The sequence below is a fragment of the Sphaerodactylus townsendi genome, linkage group LG14 (genome assembly GCF_021028975.2).
Source record: "Sphaerodactylus townsendi isolate TG3544 linkage group LG14, MPM_Stown_v2.3, whole genome shotgun sequence".
Taxonomy (NCBI): Eukaryota; Metazoa; Chordata; class Lepidosauria; order Squamata; family Sphaerodactylidae; genus Sphaerodactylus; species Sphaerodactylus townsendi.
In genome coordinates, this window is record NC_059438.1 from 23160613 (window position 1) to 23186183 (window position 25571).

General features: G+C 48.1%; 3 protein-coding genes and 1 non-coding gene across 4 annotated transcripts in view; 1 reads left to right on the forward strand and 3 right to left on the reverse strand.

Annotated features, from left to right (window-relative positions):
• FBXO31 (F-box protein 31) overlaps window positions 1–7514 on the reverse strand; it is a 29840-nt gene extending 22326 nt beyond the window's left edge. The window contains 1 exon segment of the mRNA XM_048515528.1: window positions 7147–7514. Within this exon segment, the coding sequence (XP_048371485.1) occupies window positions 7147–7501 (355 nt within the window). The 5' untranslated portion in view covers window positions 7502–7514.
• A 1052-nt stretch (window positions 7515–8566) lies between these two features.
• On the reverse strand, window positions 8567–8639 carry TRNAM-CAU. Its single transcript has one exon. It is a non-coding gene; the product is annotated as a tRNA-Met (tRNA).
• A 4048-nt stretch (window positions 8640–12687) lies between these two features.
• Window positions 12688–18863, forward strand: MAP1LC3B (microtubule associated protein 1 light chain 3 beta). Its single transcript, XM_048515296.1, has 4 exons — window positions 12688–12940; window positions 15650–15705; window positions 16325–16431; window positions 17177–18863. Exons 1-4 carry the CDS (start codon window positions 12901–12903, stop codon window positions 17349–17351), a joined length of 378 nt encoding a protein of 125 aa, XP_048371253.1. The 5' UTR covers window positions 12688–12900; the 3' UTR covers window positions 17352–18863.
• Window positions 18864–20012: 1149 nt separating this feature from the next.
• ZCCHC14 (zinc finger CCHC-type containing 14) overlaps window positions 20013–25571 on the reverse strand; it is a 41821-nt gene continuing 36262 nt past the window's right edge. The window contains exons 12-14 of the mRNA XM_048515295.1: window positions 25312–25452; window positions 23789–25231; window positions 20013–23358 (exon numbers count right to left, since the gene is read on the reverse strand). Of these exons, the coding sequence (XP_048371252.1) occupies window positions 23303–23358; window positions 23789–25231; window positions 25312–25452 (1640 nt within the window). The 3' untranslated portion in view covers window positions 20013–23302. The remainder of the gene's footprint in view (window positions 23359–23788; window positions 25232–25311; window positions 25453–25571) is intronic.

Sequence of the window (25571 nt, forward strand, 5' to 3'; positions counted from 1 at the left end):
CAAGAGGCACCTGATTTATGACAACCCCTCATGGGATTTTCAAAGCAAGGGAAGAACAGACGTGGTTTGCCGCTGCCCGCCTCTGTGTGGTAGCCCTGGACTTCCCTGGTAGCCTCCGATCCAAGTACTAGCCTAGGATGACCCTGCTGGGCTTCCAAAATGGAGCTGGCCCAAGCCATCCAGGTCAGGGGTGCTCTTGAGGCCACCTTTTCAAAACAATCAGAAGGACTGTTTAAAAATTAACTCTGAAGGTCTATTGCGGGACCAACAGACATTGTGAAATTGAGATGAAATTGACAGGGCCTAGCAAAGCAGTGATAAGTCTAAGACAGTGTACTGTCAAAGGCTTTCATGGCCAGAATCACTAGGGTGTTGTGGGTTTTCCGGGCTATGGCCGTGTTCCATTAGCTTTTTCTCCTGACATTTTGCTTGCATCTGAGGCTGGCATCTTCAGAGGATCCTTTGAAGATGCCAGCCACGGATATAGGCAAAACATCAGGAGAAAATGCTACTGGAACATGGCCATACAGCCTGGAAAACCCACAACACCATAGTCTAAGACAGTGATGGCGAACCTTTTCGAGGCCGAGTGCCCAAACTGCAACCCAAAACCCAGTTATTTATCACAAAGTGCCAACACGGCAATTTAACCTGAATACTGAGGTTTTAGTTTAGAAAAAACAGTTGGCTCCAAGGTGTGCGTTGCTTGGGAGTAAGCTTGGTGGTAGTCAGTGGCTTTGCTTTGAAGCAACCGTGCAACTCTTCCAACGGGTGAATCACGACCCTAAGAGGGTTTACTCAGGAGCAAGCCCCATTGCCAGCAACCGAGCTTACTCCCAGGTTCTTCGCATGAAAATCAGTTGGGTTTAACAGCGCTTAACAGGGTTACCTACACTGCTTCCCCAAAACTAGGTCTTAGGTTTAATGCTAATAATCAAGCCCAGTGGCCCAAGCCAGCCTAGATGTGTATGTGGGGGGGGCACTGTGTTTGCACGTGCCCACAGAGAGAGCTCTGAGTGCCACCTCTGGCACCCGTGCCATAGGTTCGCCACCACTGGTCTAAGACAGCATTTTAAAAACGCAGCAGGAAACCTCCACAGATGGAGGAAGAAACAACAGGAACGCGGTGGGAAGGGAAAATAATGGACTGGCGTGGATGAGACAATTCACAGGAGGAGAATCCCTGTGTAAACAGAAAATTGCCGAAAAACCCACTGTGAAGCAAACAGCTGCGGGGTAAGTAATGCGTGCATAATGGCCACAGACTGCTGAACCACAGCTCAGGACTAATGCCAAAATCCAGCATTCTAAAGCTACAGATGACCTTGAATTTTCAGGACTTGAACTCACTCAGACAAACCAGTCTCTTGCAGACTCTGACCTTAAAGTGTAAATATTAACAGGCCCTCTAACAGGCACACACAAGTTAAGAGCTACCCAAACACACCAAATACTAGAAACTTAAACAAGACACTAAGCCAGAGAGCCGATGCCTCTGCTCACTGGTGTCTATCTGCTCACAGAACCTTTTGTGCCTGTAGACCCAAACTTGATGTCTCAAAGGTCCAGAATGGCAGCCCAACATTCACCCAAATCAGAAGTCTAAAGCTACACACGCATAGTGGATCGAACAGCCATAAAAGCTGTTTCCTGCAGCCTTATGTGACACACAATGTTTTCTCCAACAGAGAAATCTGTCTCTGCATTTTGAAAAACAACCATCTTTTAGACCCTCCTGCAGCAAAACAAATTGTTCCAAGTGGGAATCAATTTGACATGAAGACTCTTAAACCTAATGAAGAGAAGATTAAAGAGACAGAATGACAAGTGGAATATTTTAAAGGACCCCATTAAAAATAGGGGCAGGACAAAAAGGAAAGACTTCATGCCCACAACTAGGTTCCACCCAACTACAAGCAAGCCATTCTTCCACAAGCTGCCATGAGAAACTGAAGAATCTCACCCGTGAAAAGCAAAGAACACCAAAACTGTGCTTGCTAGCTGAGGCTCATTCCGCACATGCAGAATAATGCACTTTCAAACTGCTTTCAGTGCTCTTTGAAGCTGTGCGGAATGGCAAAATCCACTTGCAAACAGTTGTGAAAGTGGTTTGAAAACGCATTATTTTGCGTGTGCGGAAGGGGCCTGAGTTGCGTGAACTCTCACAGAGGGCGCGCCGGATGGGGTTCCCACCTTTTTGACCTTTGAAATTTTAGCACAAGTTGATGGGCGCAACCACAACATGGCAGCCACAGGAGGTGGAGCCAGAAACACACACAGAAGAAGCTTAAGCACAAGGGAGAAGAAGGATAATTTTTTTAAAAAGTTGGGAAAAAGAAGTGAAATAAAACCCACACGGTGGAGGCAGCTGCAGGTGAAACAATGTTATTTTGCTCTGCCCGGTCAATCAGATGTCCAGTGGTCAGCCAGCAAGCCCTGCTGAGTAACAGCCCTACCTGGCCATCCACTGAAGAAGAAGAAGAAAAAGAAGAAGAAGAAGAAGAAGAAGAAGAAGAAGAAGAAGAAGAAGAAGAAGAAGAAGAAGAAGAAGAAGAAGAAGAAGAAGAAAGAAGAAGAAAGAAGAGGAGGAGGAGGAGGAGGAGTTTGGATTTATATCCCCCCTTTCTCTCCTGCAGGAGACTCAAAGGGGCTTACAATCTCCTTGCCCTTCCCCCCTCACAACAAACACCCTGTGAGGTGGGTGGGGCTGAGAGAGCTCCGAGAAGCTGTGACTAGCCCAAGGTCACCCAGCTGGCGTGTGTGGGAGTGCACAGGCTAATCTGAATTCCCCAGATAAGCCTCCACAGCTCAGGCGGCAGAGCAGGGAATCAAACCCAGTTCCTCCAGATTAGATACACGAGCTCTTAACCTCCTACACCACTGCTGCTAAAAAACTTACTGGCCACCAGGAAAAGGGTTGAGGAGCACCGTGGAATCCTCTGCACTAGACTAAACTGCTACATTCCTTCCAATAATGAAAACAAGGTTTGCAAAGAACACAGCTTGCTGTACTACCAAGAACACTTAAGAAGGTTATTGGGACAATTACTGTGAATTCAAGAACCTTTGCAGAGACGCTCTCTGGACTTAAGAAGATGGCGTCTGCCCAAAAGCCAAGGACAAACTGCAGTAGGTAGAGGAGACTTATGAAACAAAACCCATTTGGAGTGTTCCAAGCATTATCCTCCCTATAAGGATGAGTCAATCCTGGCAAAAATCCCACAAATGGAACTAATTTATACAACAGAAATCAGACCTCGCAGCCGCAGATCGTGCCCCCAAGCCAGCCGGAGAGCGCATCTCTGCCAAATGCAGTCACTGGCGGCACTTGAGAACTGAACGGCAAAGCTTTGTTGGGTATGTCCAAAACGTATGACTTCATAGCTGGCGACAGATGGAGCTGGTCTGACCGACGGGTCAGAGGGCATCAACTCATGTCTAGCACAGGAGACAACAGGACAGCCTGCGGCACAACACCTCTATGCTAGAAAATGTTCAGAAGTTGCAGACAACAGAGAAGTGCCCTGAAGTATCTCACGTATGTACTGGGGACAGTCCCTAATTTAGCAGCGGGGTCCCAGTTGGTGTAACAAGACCTACGGGTATTAGTCCTCAATATGCAATGTTTTGCTCCAGCATTTGTTTCACTCCAACCTCTGACTTCATGTTTTCAGCATGGATGTATCTGATCCTGTATTTATCCCCACAGATGTTTCTGATAATTCCCTGCCAGCAGTGCAGTGGTTAGGAGTGGTGGATCCTAAACTGGTTTGTTTCCCGGCTCCTTCACATGAAGCCTGCTGGGTGACCTTGGGCTAGTCACAGTTTATCAGAACGCTCCCAGCCCCATCTACCTCACAAGGTGCCTGTTGGGTGAGAGGAAGGGAGTTTGTAAGCTGCTTTGAGACCCCTTTCAGTAGAGAAAAGCAGGATATAAATCCAAACTTTTCTTCTTTTTATGCTCAAGGTTGACAGCCGCCTCCAACTGAGTTTTATGGGGGGAGAACGGCATAAATAAATAAAGAAGAAGAACAAGAAGAACAAGAAGAAGAAGAACAAGAAGAGTTTGGATTTATATCCCCCCTTTCTCTCCTTGTAGGAGACTCAAAGGGGCTGACAATCTCCTTGCCCTTCCCCCCTCACAACAAACACCCTGTGAGGTAGGTGGGGCTGAGAGAGCTCCGAAGAGCTGTGACTAGCCCAAGGTCACCCAGCTGGCATGTGTGGGAGTGTACAGGCTAATCTGAATTCCCCAGATAAGCCTCCACAGCTCAGGCGGCAGAGCTGGGAATCAAACCCGGTTCCTCCAGATTAGATACACGAGCTCTTAACCTCCTACGCCATTGCTGCTCCTAAACCATCCCAAGCACTGACGTGAGAAAGCTGTTTGAAGTTGTTAAAGGAGAAACTCACCATGCATGCTAAGGACACTTTCTCTCACACAACTGAGAAAGCAAAGTCATTACACAGCCAAGTGAAAAGTAAATGCGCACTGGATGGAAACTTGACACACGCCTGCCCAAGCCCCATGCAGCTCCCCCCAGCGTACTGTTGCTATCTGGGATTCCAAAAATTGCAGGGACATTATAAAATAAATCCCGGTCCCTGCCTGCTGGGTTGCACTTGGCTGGAGGGACCAAGGTGCAGAGGAAAGCTTTATACATTAAATATACTTGCACCTCACTATATGATCGGCTACACAACAGCCGTGGATCTCTTCTTTGTTGCCACAACTAGAAAAAGCTGTTTGTAAAAGGGTTGCTGAGAGTAACCACGCTGAACTTAGTCTCTGAACACTTTATTCCTACATCAAGTGCCATCTATTCCCAGCATCTTCTGACCAACAGCTGCATGCTACAGTTTGTTTGTTTTTCTGCTTCTCATATTACAAGCTGGACACAGCAAAGTCCTCGTCGAAGGCCCTTTTCTTTGCTCCTGGGCTGGGAACTAGAGGGGGGCTGACCATCCCCTCTCAAATTCATTTTTGCAAAGCAGAGGTCTTGCCGAATCATCCAAGCCCAGCACCTTCACCACCATACTCTGACCTCACCTCATTTGCCTGTTCCCGACTTCTTTCCTCCCGTCTAACGGGAGCCATCAGCTCTTGCGGCAGGAAGCAGAAACTGTTCCATGTTCCAAGAATGCTGACAGCACTAAATTTATGTAGCAATAATACCATTAAAGCATTGAATGGGACCAGGAGATCACCGAGTTGGGCCTTCTGTTTGTCAGCACAATTGTCCACACATCTCCACCACAATGAAACCCACCTCAAAACGGGTGATCTATACAGGTTTTCCACATGGTGATCATAGGAAAGTCTGGTTACTCCACACAGGGCTCTTTCTGAAGCTTCAACTGGTGCAGAACACAGCTACAAGATGATTATGTGGCACCAACTACAAACACCAGGCCTTGCTTGTGTTAGAACAACGGACTTCCTCAGCTTCTGGGCCCAATTTTAAGTACTTGTTGACAATATCAAAGCCCTCACACTGCAATCCTATGCAGAGTTACTGCAGTCTAAGGCTGCTGAAACGAACAGCCTTACACTGGAATAACTCTCCTGAGGATTGCACTGTAAGTAAGGCCCCTTCCGCACATGCAAAACAATGTGTTTTCAAACCACTTTCACAACTGTTTGCAAGTGGATTTTGCTATTCCGCACAGCTTCGAAGAGCACTGAAAGCAGTTTGAAAGTGCATTATTCTGCATGTGCGGAAGGAGCCCCTATGTCTTGGGATCTAGGTATCTAAAAGGGATTCTCTTTCTCCATGCACTTCTACTCACCCACGGAGGCTTGATTCTTTCTCTCTTCCTCTTTGGAAGCAAGGTAACTAAATATAGTGCTGTTTCAGTTGTGACAACCTGACTTTGGAATTTATGGTGTCTGAAAACTCACCAGATTTGTTATTGTCTTGTCTCAGGAAAAAAAACCTGTTTATTCTCACAGACTTTTAGGCACATTTTTTCTTTTTTTGCCACTCCCTTGAACTTTGGAAACGTTTGACCTGATGACCGCTTTCCAATTTAAGTTTCAGTGTGGTCATGTTGCTGATTTAAGCACTAAAGACAAGGATCAGAACAAGCGATGTTTCTTGCAGTTCAGAACTGGTTTGGGCAGGGCGAAGCCCTATCTTTCGGTTTATGGGTGCCTGAGGAATCAGACTTGAAGTACAGCTCTTCGTGTTGTAGCTGTTTGCAACGATTATGTCTGCCAGCCCAAGAATCCACTTCTAGCAGCCCACGCAGGTACGAACAATCACAACAAATGGGTGCTGTGTGGTTTCCGGGCTGTATGGCCGTGTTCTAGCAGCATTCTCTCCTGACGTTTCGCCTGCATCTGTGGCTGGCATCTTCAGAGGATCTCTTCAGAGGCATCTTCATGATCCTCCGAAGATGCCAGCCACAGATGCAGGCGAAACGTCAGGAGAGAATGCTGCTAGAACACGGCCATACAGCCCGGAAACCACACAGCGCCCCAGTGATTCCGGCCGTGAAAGCCTTCGACAATCACAACAAATATTTACAATCCATTTTTTAACAAACCTGTGTGCCAGGGCCGGATAAGGAGTCCACTAACTCGTGAGACCCTGTCCCCGTTTGGAGCCACTGACTTTGGCTTTCTTTGCTCTCCTCACCACCCCCTTTATGCAAGCCCTTCTGGACCCAAAGAAACAAACTCCTGCGTGCAGACAAACACACAGACAGCATCCGCACAATGCAAATGAGAGTTAGTTTTTAAGGTGCCCAGTAGACTCTGCTACCTTGCAGGGGAGGCGGAAATAAATGCCACCTCTCAGCTAGGTTCAAAGACCAGAGTTGCTTCAAAAACAGGCCCAGTGGGTGCAGACTGGGGGTGCTCAGTTCCCAGCTTGCAGGTCGCCGTCTTCGAACGCCCAAAGCGCTTCAGGCGCGCGATCTCGATGCAATCCTTACAAACAGCCCTGCGAGGTAGGCCGGTGTCACCATTCCCCTAGTCAGGAGCTGGCCTATTTCGCTCCAGCCGGTTAAGATCGCCTTTCCATGGGCAGCAGGGCCTTTTCGTAAGGGCTCCTCCCCCTCCTTTGCTCCCCGCACCCTCGGGTCCCTCGCCAGCCCTCACCGAGCGGGGGCAATCCGGTGTGATTCCGGCGCGAGGCCTACCTTCCCTGCAGCGCCGTCGCCAGATGGTGTCGGTGCGGAGGATGCGCCGGAAGGCGCTGCAGACCAGAGCCAGGCTGGGCAGGTCGGCGCCGGGCAGCGAGCCGAAGATCTGCACCAGGAGCTCGGGGGGCAGCTCCAGGATGGAGAGGGGGGCGCGGGGGGGCGGCGGCGGCGGCGGCGGCACCGGGCCAGACCCCCCCTCCGCGCGCCCCGCCTCGGCCGCCTCCGCCTCGCCGCCCTCCTCCGGGTCCGTGTCCGGCTCGCTGCTGTCGCCGCCCGCCCCCTTCCGCTGCGAGCCGCGCCGCCGGCAGCCCCGCGCCGGGCCGACCCCGCAGAGCCGCGCGCAGACCGCCATGGCCGCCCCGCCGCTCCCCTCCGGCGCCGCCGCCTGACAGACCCTCCGCCGGCGCCCGCTCGGCCACGCCCACCGGCCCAATCACCGGGAAGCGCCCGCCCCCCGCGTTCCCCCTCTGGCCAATGGCGGCCCGGCCCGGCTCCTCCCGCCCACCTCAGCACCTGTCTCTTCCCCGCCGCCTCCCCTCGCCCCGCCCCTCACGTGGTCGACTGCCTCTTTCCTCTCGCCGCTATTGGGCGGCGAGCGTCCCTCTGGCCACGCCCCGCGCTCCACAGCAGGGGCTTAAAGACAGGGTGCAAGCAACGCCCTTTCTCCAACCTCGCTTCCTGAAGGGGCTCCGCCCCGAGGGAGGGATGCATTTCATCTCCTGGCCCAAATGGACACCGGCCTACCTCGCAGGGCTGCTTGTAAGGATTGCCGCGAGTTAAGGAAGCTCTTTGAACGCTGAAGCAGGGGATCTGGCTCAGTGGAACAGATTGAGGCTTGGCATGCAGAAGAGCCCAGACTTAATCCCTGATTAATCCCTGATCGGAAAGACCTTTCTTTGTGTGAGACCTCGGAGAGCAGCTGCCAGTCTGACAGTACTGACCTTGATGGACTGACGGTCTCGTTTAGAAGCCAAGCGCGTTCTTCAATACTCCCTATGGGCAAGGGTGCTTTCCATTGTTCCCTGTGGACCTTTCCTATAGGGAGTAGTGAAAAACACGCTTGGCCATTGAGAATAATGGGAAAGTAATCGTGTCCATAGCTAATAATGGAAAGCAGTTTGATCATAGAAGATTGGAAAGCACTGTATGGGCAGGCGTGCTTTCCATTATCCCCTATGGGCAATCATGCATTCTCTACGCTTAATTTTATAATTCTGCCCTCGCAGTTGCAGCTACAAATGCATGCTCCCCACAGCTGGTGCGCCCCAGATCTGGTTATGCATCTCCTTCAGTGCATCTCTCTGCCTTGCACAGACTGTCTGGGGTAGAGTGCAAAACATCACACCTCCGTTAGCGTTTCCCCCAGCAGGAGCAGCAACAGCGACCCTCAAATTGCGGGGGCGAAAAAAGAAAGCCCTGCCCCGTGTGAGGCTCGAACTCACGACCTTCAGATTATGAGACTGACGCGCTGCCTACTGCGCCAACGAGGCTCCCGGCTGCAAAGCCTTCGCAGAGCTTTCTTCACAGCTGCCCGCGTAACACATAAGGTTAGAAACCAGAACTTTTTATTGTTTGGAAATCACTCCAAAGATCATCGTTATTTAACCACCGCTGCTAATCCAGCAACAAATAATCTTTTTTAAAATCGTGGGTGTTTTTCCTCTTTTGTTTCCCAAGGGAAAGGGGCTAGGAGATCAGAGAGTACTTTTAAAAGACGACATTATTATTTTTTTATGTGCACGCACAACACCGCCACCTGTAGAAAGATTGCATTTTTTAAAAATGTAAACATTCGCCAATGATACTGGTCTGGTGCAATTGACTGCAAAATCGGTGCAAACCGAAGTGTGCGAAACTAAAGAAGAAATGCATGGTGGAGCTCACGTAAAGCAAACGGGTGAGTTTGTCTTGCAGCAACCAAGGACATGGGCCAGAGAAAGCACAGCTGCGTCTTGGGATATTGAAAGGGCCTGTCAATCACTCAGCACCAGCTCATGCATGCAATTCAGAGCAATGCCTGCCTGCCTCCTGGAAAGGAAGTCCCAGTGGCTTTCAGTTAGGCTGGCTCCTACTCCAGAGTGAGCACCCCTGGCCTAGGCCTCAGAGCCAGGAAAGGCTGCTGGTGACTCCCTCCGGCTCTGATGCCAAGTCTCTTGGAAGTCGCACTGGATTACAGCGGGGAAAGCAATGGCCTTCCAGTCCTCCTCTTGCCATCTGCTCAGGGGCAAAAAATCCCTTGCGCCTGCCTGAGCTGCACAGTTGAGAGGGAGATGTGGCAGGGCTCCAAGCCATCAGAGGCATAGGGGGACGTTGCCCCCATCCAGCTTCTGCAATGTGAAATTATTTTATCTGGATTTGATGGCAGGCTGAAGTGGGTGCTGAATTTAAAAGAAAAAAGCAGTGCAGTTGAACTCCATGCCTGTCCATGCTCAGTTTAGATTTACAGTTACGTCTTAAATTGTAACGTAAAAATAATATATATGATGCCAACATTAACAATAAAATAGCAACAAACATGACGGCAGATTTTAAAAATGGAGGCTACAATTTCCAAGCCCCAGAAATATTCCTGTTCAGTCATGCCCACCAAAAATTTGGTGCCCACCCCAAGTTAAATTTCCTCTGGCTTTGGCACCATCTAAACACATTATTGTTGATGTGCAAACAAAACTTCAAACACATGGTCATCACCATTTGATGGGTGTCTGATGAAGATGCCCACTTTGCTACCAACTTGCACTCTTCCATTTACTCAGAAGTAACCTGTGCTTTTTTAATTGGACCTTTCATTTTAACTCCAGCAATCATGTCGGATGTCCTTCCTTTTCTAATTTTGGATTTAGCATACCTGGCAACTATGGAACCACATTACAGGGGAAAACAGGTTCTGCAGGTGACTGGACAGACCTTATTAGACATCAAGGATGTCTTTCTCACACAGAGAGCCCATATAATTCTACTTACCGGAAATACTTAGCTATGACTAATCAGTAATTAAATGTCTGGTGATCTGCAGATTGTGACCAGAGCATTCCGCAATAAGCCTCACGTTTTCTTCCTAACCACAAATACAATCCTGTCACAGTCGATGCCTGGAAGTCTAGCAGGCTGAATTTTAGGATTCCCCAAGGTACATTAGCATGCTCACATTAGGAATATAGGATGCACAGCTTCTTTTGGCTCTTTTGACAAACACAGCATTACTTCACATAAAGGGGAGGGCAGGATATAAATTGGAAAAAAAAATAAAAAGGTCCTTGAGACAGTCAAAGAGTGCCTAGTCCAGTGGCCTTGGACCTTTCTCAGTCTGAAGGTACCTTTGGAATTTTGATGTATGATAGTAGGAGGCACAATTAGAAAGTGACTGCTGAGGATTGTCTTGTAAATCTAATTTTCTGTTAATCTAACCATTCCTATCTATCCAGAGTTGGCTGTTGTCCTCAGCCTGAGTGGACAGATTACCCATTTGATTAAATCTTGTTTAAACTGTTGTGCTCCCCCCCTCATTTTTCCTGTTTGTTTTGCAGCTTTTAGGAAAACTGCAGAAATGAATAGCTTCATGCAGTTTTTAGGAAAACTGAAGAATGAGTAGCTTCATGCATCTGAGGAAGCCAGCAATGACTCACTCATCCTTTCGATGGAAGAAACTCTGCTAATATTTAATGGGCCACTGGCTTGCCTTCTGCTTAATTTTGCTGAGCAGCTGTCTTTCTGAACCCAAAGGGGCTCCACAGGGAACTTAGAGGCTGGCAGCAGCAAAGAAACCTGGCAGACCTCATATGGAGAAAACTGGATTTAATTTTAGGTGATGCACTAGACTCAGGGTTGCCAACACTGGCTGGGAAATTCCAGGATATTTGGGGGAGAAGGTAGGAGGGTGACCTGAGGAGGGTGGCATTTGGGGGTACCTCAGCAGATTATGTCATAGAGTTCACCCTGCAAAGCGGAGATTATGTTATAAGTCATTTACAATGCCTCAGATAATTTTATAAGAATGAAAAACATTATATCAGTAATCACTTTTGCAAGTAAAGATAGAAGACTGTTAATAAAAGATTGTGGTTTTCAAATAAACAGCAACAAAGTAGACTTTTTGTATAGTCGTTTTTCCAGGACAGACCAAAAGTATTGTCGAAGGCTTTCATGGCCGGAATCACTGGGGTGCTGTGTGGTTTCCGGGCTGTATGGCCGTGTTCTAGCAGCACTCTCTCCTGACGTTTCGCCTGCATCTGTGGTATCTTGCACTCTTCCATTTAGTATTCCATGCTAGATCCTCTGAAGATACCAGCCACAGATGCAGATCCTCTGAAGATGCCAGCCACAGATGCAGGTGAAACGTCAGGAGAGAATGCTGCTAGAACACGGCCATACAGCCCGGAAACCACACGGCACCACACACCAAAAGCTTACACAAAAATATAGAAATAATTCCAAATTTCAATATATATTTGTGCACATTTAAATTGGGAATTATTTCTATATTTTTTGTGTCAGCACTTGTGTGTGCTGGAAAAATGACTATAAAGACAACAACTCTGTACTTTATTGCTGTTCATTTGAAAACCACAATCCTTTTCGAAAACCATAATCTATAATTTACCTGGAAAAGACAAAACATCCAGTTATTATTGGTCTAATGTTTTTCATTCATATCGAATTATCTGAGGCGCTGTAAATGACTGAATTCTAGTTAACTTTAAGCTACCTGGTGCAGAGTGTTTTAAATTCTACGGAGCGCCCACCCCCATTGTATTTATTACAGTGGACCCGTCTGGAGGGTGGCAGGCAGAGGTGGGATCCAGCAGGTTCTCACAGGTTCCCGAGAGTAGGTTACTAATTATTTGTGTGTGCCGGGAGGGGGTTACTAATTGGTGATTTTGTCATGTGATTTTTGCCTTAGTGACGCCCCTCCTCTCAGCAGTAGCGCGCAGAACTTGAAGCAGTCTAGCAGGAGGTGCACCGGCGTGCGTAGCAGCCTGCGCCTGCGTACATTCGTTTCCCGCCCAAGGACTGGCGCAGGGGCTGCGTCCTTGCCACAGCCCCACCCAGGAATGCCCCACCCCAGAATGCCTGGCCACGCCCCATCGTGCCCCGCCCAGCCCCATTGGTGCTATGCCACAGTTTGAATCCCACCACCATGGGAACCTGTTACTAAAATTTTTGGATCCCACCACTGGTGGCAGGCCTAACTAGAATCAATCAATGGCACCACCAAATAGACAAATAGCTCCAAGTTGGGCTAAGTCATGCATACAGAGACTCGTGTCTTTTCCAGGCATTCACACAAACTAACCACGGGGTTAGGGGCAAAGACGTGTTCATCTCAACCAAGCCCCAACCAAGGCCTGCGCCTGCGGTCACCATGACAACAGGCCAGGCACCGTTTGTGCGCATGCGCCCGCCTGCTGATGGCTCAGCACGCCCTGCGGCACTTCGACGTCTCCCCTTTTCCCTCCCTGCGCTCGGGTCTGTCTGCGCAGGCGCGCTTCGCTTGCTCGGCGGCGCCCTCCCCCTCCCCTCTTCCGCTCGGCGTCCGCTACGCAGGCGCAGTAGCGCGCGGCGAAACCTCGGCGCGGAGGCGGCGGAGTGCGGGCAACGAGGGCACGCCTCTTTCCCCCTTCCTCGCTCGCCTCGGTGTGACGTCAGGGTCCCGGCGAAGGCGGGGCCAGGGCTGGTCAGCTGATCGCCGACGGGCTCCGGGGTTGATGGTCGGCGCCGCTGAGGAAGGAGAGACCCGGAGGAGGAGCCGCGATGCCGTCGGAGAAGAGCTTCAAGCAGCGACGCACCTTTGGTGGGGGAGGGGGCCGCAGATCGGGGGGGGGGCAGGTTGAAGGGGAGGGGGGTTTCCTCAGGGGGAGAAGCGGTCAGTGGAGGAGTGGGCCCGGGAGGGGGCCTTGAGGAGGGGCTGTCTCTCGGGGGGGGGTCCTCAAGAGGAGGGGGCACTGTAAGGTAATGGGGCTGGGGGGCGGTGGGCTTTAGGAGATGGCGGCTGTCTTCCTTGGGGGGGGTCGTCATCAGTGGGGAGGGGATATGGGGGTGGTAGGGAAAGGAAATTGGGGGGCTGTGGCTGTCTCCATGGGGGGGTCGTCATCACTGGGGAGGTGGGCACTGTTGGGTAATGGGGCTGGGGGCTAGTGGATTTTAGCAGATGGCGGCTATCTCCCTGGGGGGGGGTCGTCATCCGTGGGGAAGGGTCCTGCGGGTGGTGGGGAAATGGGGCCGGGGACCTTGACCCTGGAGAGGAGCGGTGGACGTGCCTTTGAGGTGTTTTGCTTTTGGGTAGGGGGGAGAGCAAATGTGGGGAAGGGTGTGATACCTGCCAGGAAGGGGGGGGGGGCGCTGAAGCAGTGACCTTGCTGGGGAGAAAGATGGGGGAGTGGAGCAGTCACCTCCTTTCCTTCCTGCCTGGGCTTCTCTTTCTCTCGGCCCCCCTCGTGCCTCGTGCCTGGGTTGTGACTCTGGATGAAGATGACTAGGAATGGCATTGTGATTCTTCTTCCCAGCATGGAGACCTGTCACCTAAGGGACCATGGTCAGGACATAAGGTTGTGGGATCCCTTTATGCCTCTCCTGGCCTTTGTGGGGTCCCTCTGCGGCCTGTCCTTTCCTCCCTGGATGACAGGCCGGTGCCCTGTTTATCCCTGCCCAGGACAGGATCTTGTGTTTTTGTCTCTGTTGAACATCGTGGGGGGGAGGAGGTTGAGGTCATCCCCAACCACAGGGGTCAGACCCCCTTCTCTGCTTGTCCCCTGGCCCTTCCTTGGAAGCCAAACACTTCCTGGTTGTGTTGCTTGTTGGGATCTGTGGGGTGAGTTGAATAGCTGGGCGACCATTTTCCCTGTGTCCACACCTGAACGGGAGGAAAACATGGAAGGCCCCAGTTGCACGCATCGATTAGTTTAGTTAGTGACGAGGGAGCAAAAACATTTAGTTTTGCACAGGGCCCATTGCTTCAGCTCGAGCTGTGTAATGCGATCCAGGAAGCCAGATGTCCCAGGCTCTGGTGAAATTCAAATGTGAAGTTTGTCTTTGTGGAGCTCCCTGTCCCTTTAAAAGAGCACGGAAATCATTTGGCTGACTGTTTTGTTGCTGTTTCTGTGCGGCCTAAACTGGTTCTCCGGCTTGGGTGCTGGAGAGGAACAAGAACCCTCGCTTTGTTTGGGCTGCAGAAAATGAAAGTAAAGGTCAGGCTGTGTGTTTGTTTTCGTTCTTGCCTAAGCTCAGCTGAGGGGAAATCCTCAAACAAAGCCCCGCTTGCCTTTAAAAAGGCAAGCAACTCTTGCGAGATGCTGACGTGAATTCTGTGAAGTCAATTTTGGTTTTTTGCGGGTGCTGCAAAACGGACAGACCGGAACTTAGGGTGATGTTTAAGGATGGGTTTCTTGAGCTGTCTCCCATCAGTGTTTTAACTGGACACTGAACATAGTTAGCGTCTGTAAGACTCTGCCTGCAGGCTTAGCATGCCTGGGAAATCTTTCTTGATTGTTAGTTTGAATCTGAGCACGCAAGTTCTTGTGATGTTTGTTTAGCTCCTCACTTCCTAGATGCCTGGGGTACGGCTAAGCAGGACTGGGTTGGATCTGTGCTTGGATGGGAGGTCTCCTGGCAACCACCCACCCACCCACAGTGGAAGAAGTGGGATGCGCCTGTAGTAATCCGTACAGGAGCTGGAAAATGCATTCTTTGCCTTGTTTTCACTATAGAAAGGAAGGATAGCAAATGGAAGAGAGAGACTTTTAAATGAGAGAGGCCTCTTTTTTTTACTTGAAATGCTGTCAACGGAAAATGCTCACGTTATTTTGAAGTGTCTCTTGTGAAAACAGCGTATGGCTTGGCAGGCCTGGCTATTTAATGAGAAGTAGCAAATCCTCCTTCTGAACTCGAGGCAAATGGTTTCCATTAACTAAGAAGGCGTGATTCGGACTATACCAGATTGCTCCGTATAGATGATAAACCACTACATATACCCAGGAGAGTCCAGTTCTGTGCAGCTGTGTATAAATATCAGTCATTGGTGGTTTAAATATTTTTTACATGAGGGGATTTTCTTGATTATTTTATAAGTTCTCGACTTTTTTATAGCATTGTTTATGCTGGTGTATGACTGTATCAATAAACTGAAACTAAGAAGACAGCAGGAAGTCCGGATGAATTATGCTCTTGTTTACCTACACATCACTGTGGATTACAGTTGGGCTCTGGAATGCCAGGCCCAGTTCAGCATTATTTTATCTTCCCAGTGGGCCTGTTTCTTGTGTTTCTGACTCCACCCAGTCTGTTAACAAACTTTGCCACAGGTATTGTTCTGCTAGGAAGGCAGTCAATTAGCTATACAGATTCAAAAGCTATCCAACCCCACTTTTTGTATCTGTAGGCTGACTTTGAGCATCTCCCATTCTGGCTGAGCAGACCCAAGGAAAATAAATGCTCCATGTATCAGGCAGCTGAGCAGCACTTCTCCAAGCACTTAGCGGTGCCATTTTCTTTTTCTCCTCTGCAGAACAGAGAGTAGAAGATGTCCGGCTTATTCGAGAGCAGCATCCAACCAAGATACCAGTGAGTAGATTTCCAAAAGGTTTGTCTTTCCGTGCTGAGATTAAATCAAGGAGACCTCCTGGCAGATAAACACAGCCAAGGGCTTTCTCAAGAGTAGCAGTCGATTGGACTTGTTGATATGGTCAACAGTGGCAGAGGATTCCTTTTCCACCCTCCAGCTTCTTTCAACCTCCCCCCACAAAAGAATTAAGGGATGGGAAGAAAACACTTTGTGTCCACTGGTGTGGAAACAGGGGAAGAATTGTAATTTTCCTCCTCCAAGGGGTGGAATTCAGGGCAGGTCCAGGCAGGCCCCACCTGTGTGTTTTTTTGTTTTGTTTTAAAGGGTGGGCCCTGGTTGCTTAATTGTTGCCATCTTGGGGGTCTCTTTTAATCACTTACTTATGTAAGGGTAACAGAAGACAGTAGAAAGTCTCAGGCGTACATGTCTAAAATCTTATTTAAATCCACACCTTCCTGTTTTGTTCTCGTGGCACACTCTACTAGTTTGGATTAACGAAGCTTGCCAGCATAAAGCGTGCCGGCATAAAGCAGGCTTTTTCCTTGAACCAGAATACCACCCTGTCAGGTCTTGTGTGAAAAAGGCTACATTCAATCTAGGATTTCTTATCTTATCCAGGTCATTATTGAAAGGTATAAAGGAGAGAAGCAACTTCCTGTTCTGGATAAGACCAAGTTCCTGGTTCCGGACCATGTCAACATGAGTGAGCTGATCAAAATTATCAGGTATTTACATGTAACATGAAAGTCTTTAATTCAGATATTATAATTTATTTTGAATATGGCATTGTCTGCTCTTCCATTAAAAAAAAGAGAAAAATATTATGCGTCATAAAAATGCTGGTGATTAAAAATAATAATAACCAAGCAAGTACTGGGCAAATAAATTTTTTAAAAATTACCAAGCAGGTACTGGCATTATTGTGTTATGATGCCACCACAGAGGAGGCCCCGTCTGTGTTTGATACTCATCTCAAGCTGGAAGATAAGAGTGCTGATCTGAACTGGTGGGGTGTGTTCATCTGGTGTGGCACAGTTGCCTTTCAACGAAAAATTGGTTTCCAGAGCAGCTTACAGCAATTTAGTATATCGTGAAGGGTTCTAAGGGATGAAGCAGGTCTGGATCCAAGCACGAGAGATCTAATTATCTGCTGGAACTGGGTGCCGGCATAAAGCAGGAGTATCTGGCTGCTTCCTGGGTCTAGTAGCCAGATTACTGAACTTGGGAGGGGGCCCCAGGTTCAGTTCTACCCTCTGCTCCAGATCTGTGATCTTGCTCCTTTTTGAATCACACACTCTTTCCAGAGCTTGTGTCATTTGAGGATGTGGTCTAGGGGGGATGAGGCTCTTGCAAAGTCTGGACTTTCCAAGGCCACGCTTTTGTTTCCCGGGCACCTGATACTTAGCACTGTGCGCTGGCTTTCAGCCTGGTGGGTCCCATCAGTTTCCTGAAGACTTTTCTATCTTGCAGACGCCGCCTGCAGCTGAATTCCAACCAGGCTTTCTTCTTACTGGTGAACGGACACAGCATGGTGAGCGTTTCGACGCCGATCTCGGAGGTGTACGAAAGCGAGAAGGACGAGGATGGCTTCCTGTACATGGTGTACGCCTCCCAGGAAACATTTGGCACGCAACCCTCTGTGTAAATCATGGCCAGCGGCTTGTAGCCTAGGATAGTTTTTACCCTTCCCTCCCACAGGAAAAAAGAAAGGGATGTCACCCACCTGCTCACGGTAGTCGTGCTTAGTGGGTGTTCTCAGCATACTTTGTTTTGTTTGTGAATATTGGAACAGAGGGGTGCCAGGATGGACAGACGGGCCAGCTTCGTAAACCTGCTCTCAGTTTGCACAGGCATGCTTGCTTTGTAGTCTCTGGAATCTGATTGAAATCATACCATGTGTGTTAAAGTTGCCAATAAAAGGGAATTTTAAGTTACTGTCATCCTAGGAGCTGGGCTAACACTTAATAGCAAACTGAAATGCTTCAGTGTGACATCTCCTTCTGTTAAGTCCTCCTCAGACCTAACAATGTTCCTCCCACCCCACCCCCCACCCCCCGGAAAGGGAATGAGTCCAGGTCTCTTGGCCTGGTCTCCTTTGCCAAGAGCTTTTGCCTTGGTGATTGACAAGTCACCGCATGTGGTGGCAGGGAATTTTATTCTACAGTACTGCCACTTTAGAGGGTAAAGTATCGGTTTGCTAAATATTATATATATATATATGTATATCACACACCACAGCTTTAAATCTAGTTTTAGGGACTGTATATTTTAAAACTAGTTTATGTCCTTAACAGTAACCATCTGAAGAGGAACTTCAGTCTAACCGGAATCTTTGTCATTTGGTCAGCTATAGCATCCAAGTTGTACATCCACCCGAGCAAAGTGGGCTTGTATGACTCTTTCAAACAACGTTGGCATTTTTATTCAGAGAAACAGTCGTTGAGAGGGTGATGCTTTGAAGGGACAGCAAGGCCCCAGGAGCCACCTGGTGATTCTTGAAAGTGTTTCTTGGTACATTAACCCTTCCTCCCGCTTTGTTCTTCACCTTTATGGGAACAGAACAAAGGAGAGGCTGGCAAGGAATTTCCCTGACTGAAAACATGGTTTCCTGCAGCATGAATCGCAAGGTCTGAGCACAGGACTCTTCTTAATTAGCTGCATGACATTTGATTTCAGTGAGAGGGTGAATTTCTCCTTCCCTAACCCTAAGGGATATCTAAACTTGCAAAGAGCAGCTGCTCAGTCTATCACTGAAGCTTCTGGTCAGTTGTGTGGGACGAGACGTTAACGTTGCTGCAAGCAGGATTATGCCCTATGCAAAAGGAAGATACTTCAGCTAAGTGTCCTGCTTCCAGCTGACTGTACAGTGACATGTAGCAGGCTGACTAAAAGTTAACTCTTGTATATTACTGTGTGTGAATTTAAATGCATCTGTTATAGAAAGCTAATTTTTGCTCAGCAGACGGGGGGGAGAGCAATGCTACATCTTGGCACACTGTTGGACATCAGATATGTCTACGGGTTGTACCACTTGCATGCATCTGTTTAGTGCTTGCTTCCAATTTTTAAAGTGTTCACTGTGAGCTTTTAACCTAACTGTAAAATTTTACCAATAGCCTGTCTTCTGTTCAGTTAAAGATCTTTCTTGATATACAAACATGCATCTATGATCAATGAGTGATTCCTGTACACATTTTTTTTTAAAAAAAAGACTGATCTGGATTATTCCATTCCAGTTCAATTCAAAGTTGTGGTTATTCACTGACCTGTCTTTGGAAAGATTCTAGTACCGCTCTTAGCCAGAAGGGTAACCACACTTGCTGACCTGCCACCATTCTAGTTTAGCACTGTTTATTGTGATCCCAGTTAGGATCCCATGTGGCCGTAACTAAAACCACCTTACAATCATAAATATACAAGAAAGATTTTTCTAAGTCAGTACACCGTCAGGTATGGCTATAAAACCTCTAGATTAGGTTTTTATTTCGGCAGTCCTTTGTCAAGCCAATAATTGTTGTATAAAGTGTAAGAAAAAACAGTTGTGGTCCTAGAGGAGTAAGGAAAAGAATACTTTATACAACAATTATTGGCTTGACAAAGGACTGCCGAAATAAAAACCTAATCTAGAGGTTATATAGCCATACCTGACGGTGTACTGACTTACAAAAATCTTTCTTGTATATTTATGATTGTAAGATAATGTTGAAATGTTGCTCACCTAGTGAGTTGGAGTACGCATGGGTGTAATATTTGTGACAGTACCTGTTGTACACCTGCCTTGATTATTATGGTAACTAAAACCACCAGCATGCCAGTTGGAGGAGAACCTGGGTACTGTCTTCCGTCGCAAAAAACCCGGCTTGTTCAAGAACTAGTTTCTAAACCAGTGGTGGCGAACCTTTGGCATTCCAGATATTATGGACTACAATTCCCATCAGCCCCTGCCAGCATGGCCAATTGGCCATGCTGGCAGGGGCTGATGGGAATTGTAGTCCATAACATCTGGAGTGCCAAAGGTTCGCCACCACGGTTCTAAACGGACTAATGAATGGTGTCTGTTGGCCAAGCGTTAAAGAGTGATTTTGCAGAAGAGGCTGGTGGGACTCTCGTCCAAGCAGCAGGATAGTCCCTGCTGATGCTCCAACACTTAAAGAAAAATCTGCAGAGAAGCAGCACAGGTTTTCAAGTGTCCCTGCAGCCTCCATCACTTTTTGATAAAATGTGTGTTTGACTATTCGTCTGCTGACTTAAGTTTAGTAAGTTTAGTTTTGACCTCTGGGTGGGGAGTTTAAACAGTGAGGATATCTGAAAAGACACTACTATGGTCTTTAATTACTTTTTTCAGTACATTAAATTTTACTTGGATAAAAACATCCTAAAAATGTACAATTTTACCTTTAACAAAGTATAATAAAACATAAAAATTCCAATACCAGAATACTTGACATTTACAATTCCAAATCAAATTAGGCGAATATTAAATATTTACAAAACTTTTTTTTTAATATTTATAAAGTTACATGCACATTTTCCCATAATACTAGATGTAAAAAGAAATGGCTCAAAATGGGCTGAGGAATTTCCTTAATTCTTAGAGGGATGTTACGTCCTAAAAGAAACACACTTACCTGCCCTGCGAGAGGCAGGCTTTTCTTTCTACATGTGTAAAAAATGCAGAAATAGTCCCAAGGGTGGGTTACAACACTGACAGTTATTTGGATGTTGGTAGCATTCTGAATTACTGCTCCTTGTATTCCTACCTTTGGCCACATCCAGCAAAGCAGTTTAGGTGAGTATAAATATGTTCCATTTTTTTTAAAAAAAAAGGCCTTTACCAGCTTGATAGCAAGTTGGAGACGAGAGCTGCAGCATGTGGTATCTGTGGGTATGCTCTGGGGCGGCATGAAACATGGTGTGGGGGGTGGGGGGGGTTGACAGATACTCCAGACAGATCCTGCGTTTATCAGTCACTGCCCGAAGGTAGCTTGTACTGTACTGTTTCCCATTAGCTAAGACCTAGCAGGAGTTCCACGTGCACCCACATACATCTATATCACTACTATTAGTAGGCGCTGAACTACTTCTACCCGAGTTTGCCATGCCACATTAAGGATAATAAGTAGAAGCTGCGTTTCATCCCATTGAGGCCAGGGTTGCTGGTGGTTCTGCATTAACGCTTCATCTCTTCCACGAGAGAAGCCAAGCTGCACCGTTAAAGGTCCTTTTCATACACACAGATTCAAACCAAACAGTGTCATTTTTTAAAAAAATGTCCATTTTCATATATGCTTGAGCTCTGTTGTATGGTCTTTCTTGATAAGGTAACTGTATTCTTAGGCACACTTTCTACAGCTTCAAATACTGTTTCGGAGTGAACAAAGTTTCTTTAAAATTTTTCCTGTGGTTCTTTCATTTGCCTCAGATAATTTCTTCCAAAAGAAGAAGGGGCAGTTAAGAAAGCAGTCCTTTTTAGATGAAGGAAAAAAAATCTCAGATTTCTAAAGCCCTAATTGTAAGATAGTTTAGCCAGTTTTTCCAGTTGAAGATGCCCAGTCAAGTTGATGATGGTTATTCGTACGCCAGAGTTTCCAACCAAGAGCCCTGGGTGAAGGCTTTCTGCTGTTCCAGAAAAATGCGTGCTAATTTGTTTTCAAATGGAAACATTTGGCTTTCAGTACGTATCCCATGCCTTTTGGAAGGCTACCCCTTAAGTAAAAGGTGCAAAACAGAGTGGCAAAATGTTCCTACTATTAAGGCAAAGCAAATTGCTCTGTCGGTTTTCATCAGCCTGTGATACCATTTGACATGTCCTCTCTCTTGGCCACCAATACACATCTTCGCCTTCTCTCAGTCATTCATGGCAAACTTGCTTAGATAAGAGTTTGCTTAAGCCAGACTGGCTGCAGATTGCATAGAAGTGACTGAAATTGTATTGTGGGCTACTAGAAAACCAGATGTTACAGCTTTGGACTTGGTTTCCATTAAGCCCAAAAGATGCATGAGTCTCATGCTAAGCTTCATCCCAGAGATGTATTTTAAAAAAAAAAACCCAAACCCATTGGATGCCTCTGAGCAAAGGAATACACCAGACTGTTCGTTTGTTTTCAGGAAAAAAGTCATGGCCTTTGCTGTTATGCAACAACATTTACTGCCACCCACATTATGTATCTAGTTATGATGGCCCCTGTCATACCCAGCAACAGAGCATGTATTCTAGTACCACATATACTTGCAGAAAGGAGGCTTGGCTAATGCCCAACAGCTGCCGTTGACCATATTCATTTGCCAGAACCACCCCAGTTTATGTAACATCACCTGTGGGCACAGCAGTTTTAGGTTTCAGCCCTATCACTGAAACAACGTAGCGCGTGGCATTTGTGCAAGAGATTTTCCTCCTGCTTGTAAGATCTGTATTGTTTCTAGACTGCTGTATGCAACGGGCTGGCTTCAGCCAAAGCTAATTTGAAGTTTGCGGCAATGCACACACAGTAGCTAACATCAAAGCGAATACTCTAGAGTGTATTTCGATAGAAGAGGCTGGGTGGGAACCCTTTATAATGACAGCTGCCACCTCTTTCCTGGGTAGTGACTTCTGCTAGTCGCGAAAGGCTATGCAATTTTTGCTATGTTCAGTAAAACAACAGGTTGCAAACTGCAGCTACAGTTTGAAAGCTTAGAATTTGTTACTAAGGCAGAGTACTGTTTCCTGCAAAGGAAACCAAAGATATGGGCAACGCGATCGTAGGAGTCAGGGAGCAAGAGAAACTTCTGAAAAGGAAAAAAAAAACCACAATCTTTTACAATCTTCAGCTCTGGCCGCAGACCCCTGGAAACTACATTTAAGTTGCTGCTAGTAACCGAGTCCTGTTCAGGAATAAATGCCGACAAGCAGCAGCATAAACATTTCTAGCGTCAACTGAAACTTTCACCACTGTTCTTTTGGAAGAGAGAGGAGAGGGCATTAAGATTTCTTTATTAGAAGTTCACATCTGCTGGTGACTGTTTTTCGACGGCTGGAAATGTGCCTCTCCTGCACTGGTCTCAGTGTACCCGCCTGCTACAAACGCAGACATTCGGAACAGAATTATACATTCTTCTGTAGTGCAATCCTTTAAAATCCCAGAGTTCAGTGCCTGATTTGCTTGGAGGAAAAGTAGGCATTTTGGCCAAACCTTGGCCTGTCAAGCGTTCGCCCGCAAATGGCTAATTTGCCATCAGCCTCTTGCTCTCGTTCCAGATTCCGACATAGCTGCCCGGGAGTTTTGAGTTTTCAGCCCCACAGGTCCAAGTAATGGCAACAATCTTCAGCAAAAAGGGCAGGAGCAGATGTACAACAGAAAAGGGTTAATTGGCCAGTTTCACCTGCTATCTGGAAGGCCCGACATTTAAGATCCATGTTATAATTTGGCAATCGGTAAAAGTGGGTTGAATAGCCCCCTAAACGTCAGTTCCCTCTGACCGTAGTGAAGTAGAGCACCTTTGGATTAAAAAAAATACATTAAGCTCAACAAGTGGACTTTTCGGGTTCCAATATGAAGCTTCCTGATTAGCCCAGGGCTTTCGCCATCACAAAATAGCAAGTCTGTGGAGTTATCGTCAGTCTGTGGAGTCTAGACTTTCTGCTGGCGGAGCATATTTTAGCCTAAATGTACCTGCAGGGAGAAGAAAGAGAAGTCAGCATCTTCCATTTTTCACATCGACTACATCACACTGCAGTTCCAACCCTCCAGAACAGTAGACAGTGATCTGTGTCATATTAGAAACAGATAACCTTGAAAGAAGCTTATTAGTTTAGAAGCATATCTCAAACCCACCTGCTAAGAGCTAAAATTAACCCACTCTGATCCCTCAAGGCTATCTGGGCTGGGGGTCCTCTCCTCCTGTTTAGAACCCCTTTTTTTAGATTTGCTTCCAGACTCTTGTGGCTCACGCTTAAGAAAGACAGGAGCACAAATGACGGGAAGACCTACAGCAAGTGGCAGATGGGCCTCCACAGGTCTGCCCTGTGCTTAAAATACTGTCAGATGCTTCCATGGCTGCCTCTCCCATCTTCAAACAGAGATACACGAGCAGGTGCCTCACCTTGTCTGTTGAAGTCCATTGGTGGCTGTTTGCAGTCTTGGGCTCTGTGACCACTGGCGCCACAGTTGTAACAGGACAGGTGCCCACTTTTTTTGTGGCCCGCACCGCTGCCGTGGCTCATCATCCCTGGCGCCTGATACACCCCTGCCGTACCAGCCATGAAGCTCTGCATGGGCGGCACCGCAAACGTGGACTGCCCACTCATGACTGAGTCTGGCGCCATGCCACCGTTGTAAGGAGAGGGGGTCACAGGGAATGCGGAGCTGCTGTTGTACTGCTGTGTGTTGACGTAGCCGTTGCTGCAAAGAGGGCTGAAGGGCAGGAAGGGGAAAGGGAACATGGACGGTCCAGGGAAGGGGTGCTGGAAGTAGTTGGCGTAACTGACAGTCAGGCCGCTTGAGCCACAGTTGCCGCTGCAGCCGCAGGAGCTGCACGCCATGCAACTGGGCGTCGGCTGCTGCTGATGGTGGTGGTGGTGATGGTGGTGGGTCTGACTGGGCACCGGGATGCTCCCGGGCGAGCCCCCGCCACCGTTGTAGAACGTGTTCTCAGCAGCAGTGGAAAGCGTGGGGCTGGAACTGGGAGCGGGGCAGCTGGGCAGGTTGGTGATGTTGGGGAAGGCTGTGGAGGGGTGGCTGCTGGAGGAGGCAGTGTTGCTGTTTGCACAGAAGCTGCTACTGGGCAGCGGGGCCACTGGCAGGCTGCTCATGGCAGAGAAGGCCACTTTGGTGTTGGCTGTGTAGAGAGCAGTCCGGGGGGTGATTATTGCTGGAGACACGCTGAATTGCATATTGCCGGAGCAGGAACTTTGCCCCACAATCGTTGAATCAGTCGGAACAGAAGAGGACACCAGGAGCTTGATGGGTGGCCGTGCCATGTGGAAGACTGTGCTGGAGGTGGCCGTGGCCGTGGTACTTGTTTCTACGATCATTCCTGGCGGCTGGGTTGTTTTCACCCCTCTGTCGAGGCTGGAAGCATGAACCACTTTGGTGCGTGGGCCAAAGTTAACGGAAGGGACCGAGGAACCATTTTCTGGAACTCCTGAGGGCACTTGCAGGGGCTGATGGGGAGAGGGTAACATCCCATCCATGATTGGGTTCCCAAAGCTCTTCTCCATCTTGATGCTGCCTCGAGGGGGCCCAGACGAAAACTTTGTCCGGTCGTCCAAAGACAGAAGCGAGTGCATAGAGGACGAAAGGAGCTTCATGTCTGCATTCCCCCGCTCTGGCTTGTGCAAAGAGTTTAGTATCCTAATGGGGGTGATGTGTGGGGAGCATGCGGCCATCATTTGCACGGGCAAGGGGTGGTGCACGGACGGACTGGACCCAGCATCATTCTGCACTGGTAAGACCTGTGCAGTCGGCCTGGTTGAACCGGAACTGAAGTGATTCAGGATCATGGCTGGCTTCTCCTTCTCTGAGGCTTCCAAGTGGACCTCCACACCTACGGGATAGACAGAGGTGAGACACAGCTAGTCGCTGAACAGAGGCACACCACAATCCCTAAGAGACAACTTTACATACGTCTCTCATTCTCCTCTGCGCTGTCTGAGCTCTCTTCCCGGGTCTGGATCCCCATTGGGCTAGAGGAAGAACTGGAGTATTCAGAAGAGCTTCCTTCCCGGGGGATTGTGGTGGACGGCTGATCCACATCGACGCGTAGCTCTAGGAAAGGAGGAGAGGAGTGCTTTAGAAAGCAGGAAATGCAGATGCTGCTGATGCTGCTACTAAAACTCTGTCTGGGTAATTGCAATCACTGCAGAGGTATCCCCATAAAGCAACAT

Excerpts from the sequence above, each read along its gene's own strand:
- MAP1LC3B (XM_048515296.1), top strand. The coding sequence starts at position 12,901 with ATGCCGTCGGAGAAGAGCTTCAAGCAGCGACGCACCTTTG. Across the intron at positions 15,706-16,324 it reads AGCATCCAACCAAGATACCA|GTCATTATTGAAAGGTATAA; the intron begins GTGAGTAGATTT and ends TATCTTATCCAG. Across the intron at positions 16,432-17,176 it reads GAGCTGATCAAAATTATCAG|ACGCCGCCTGCAGCTGAATT; the intron begins GTATTTACATGT and ends TCTATCTTGCAG.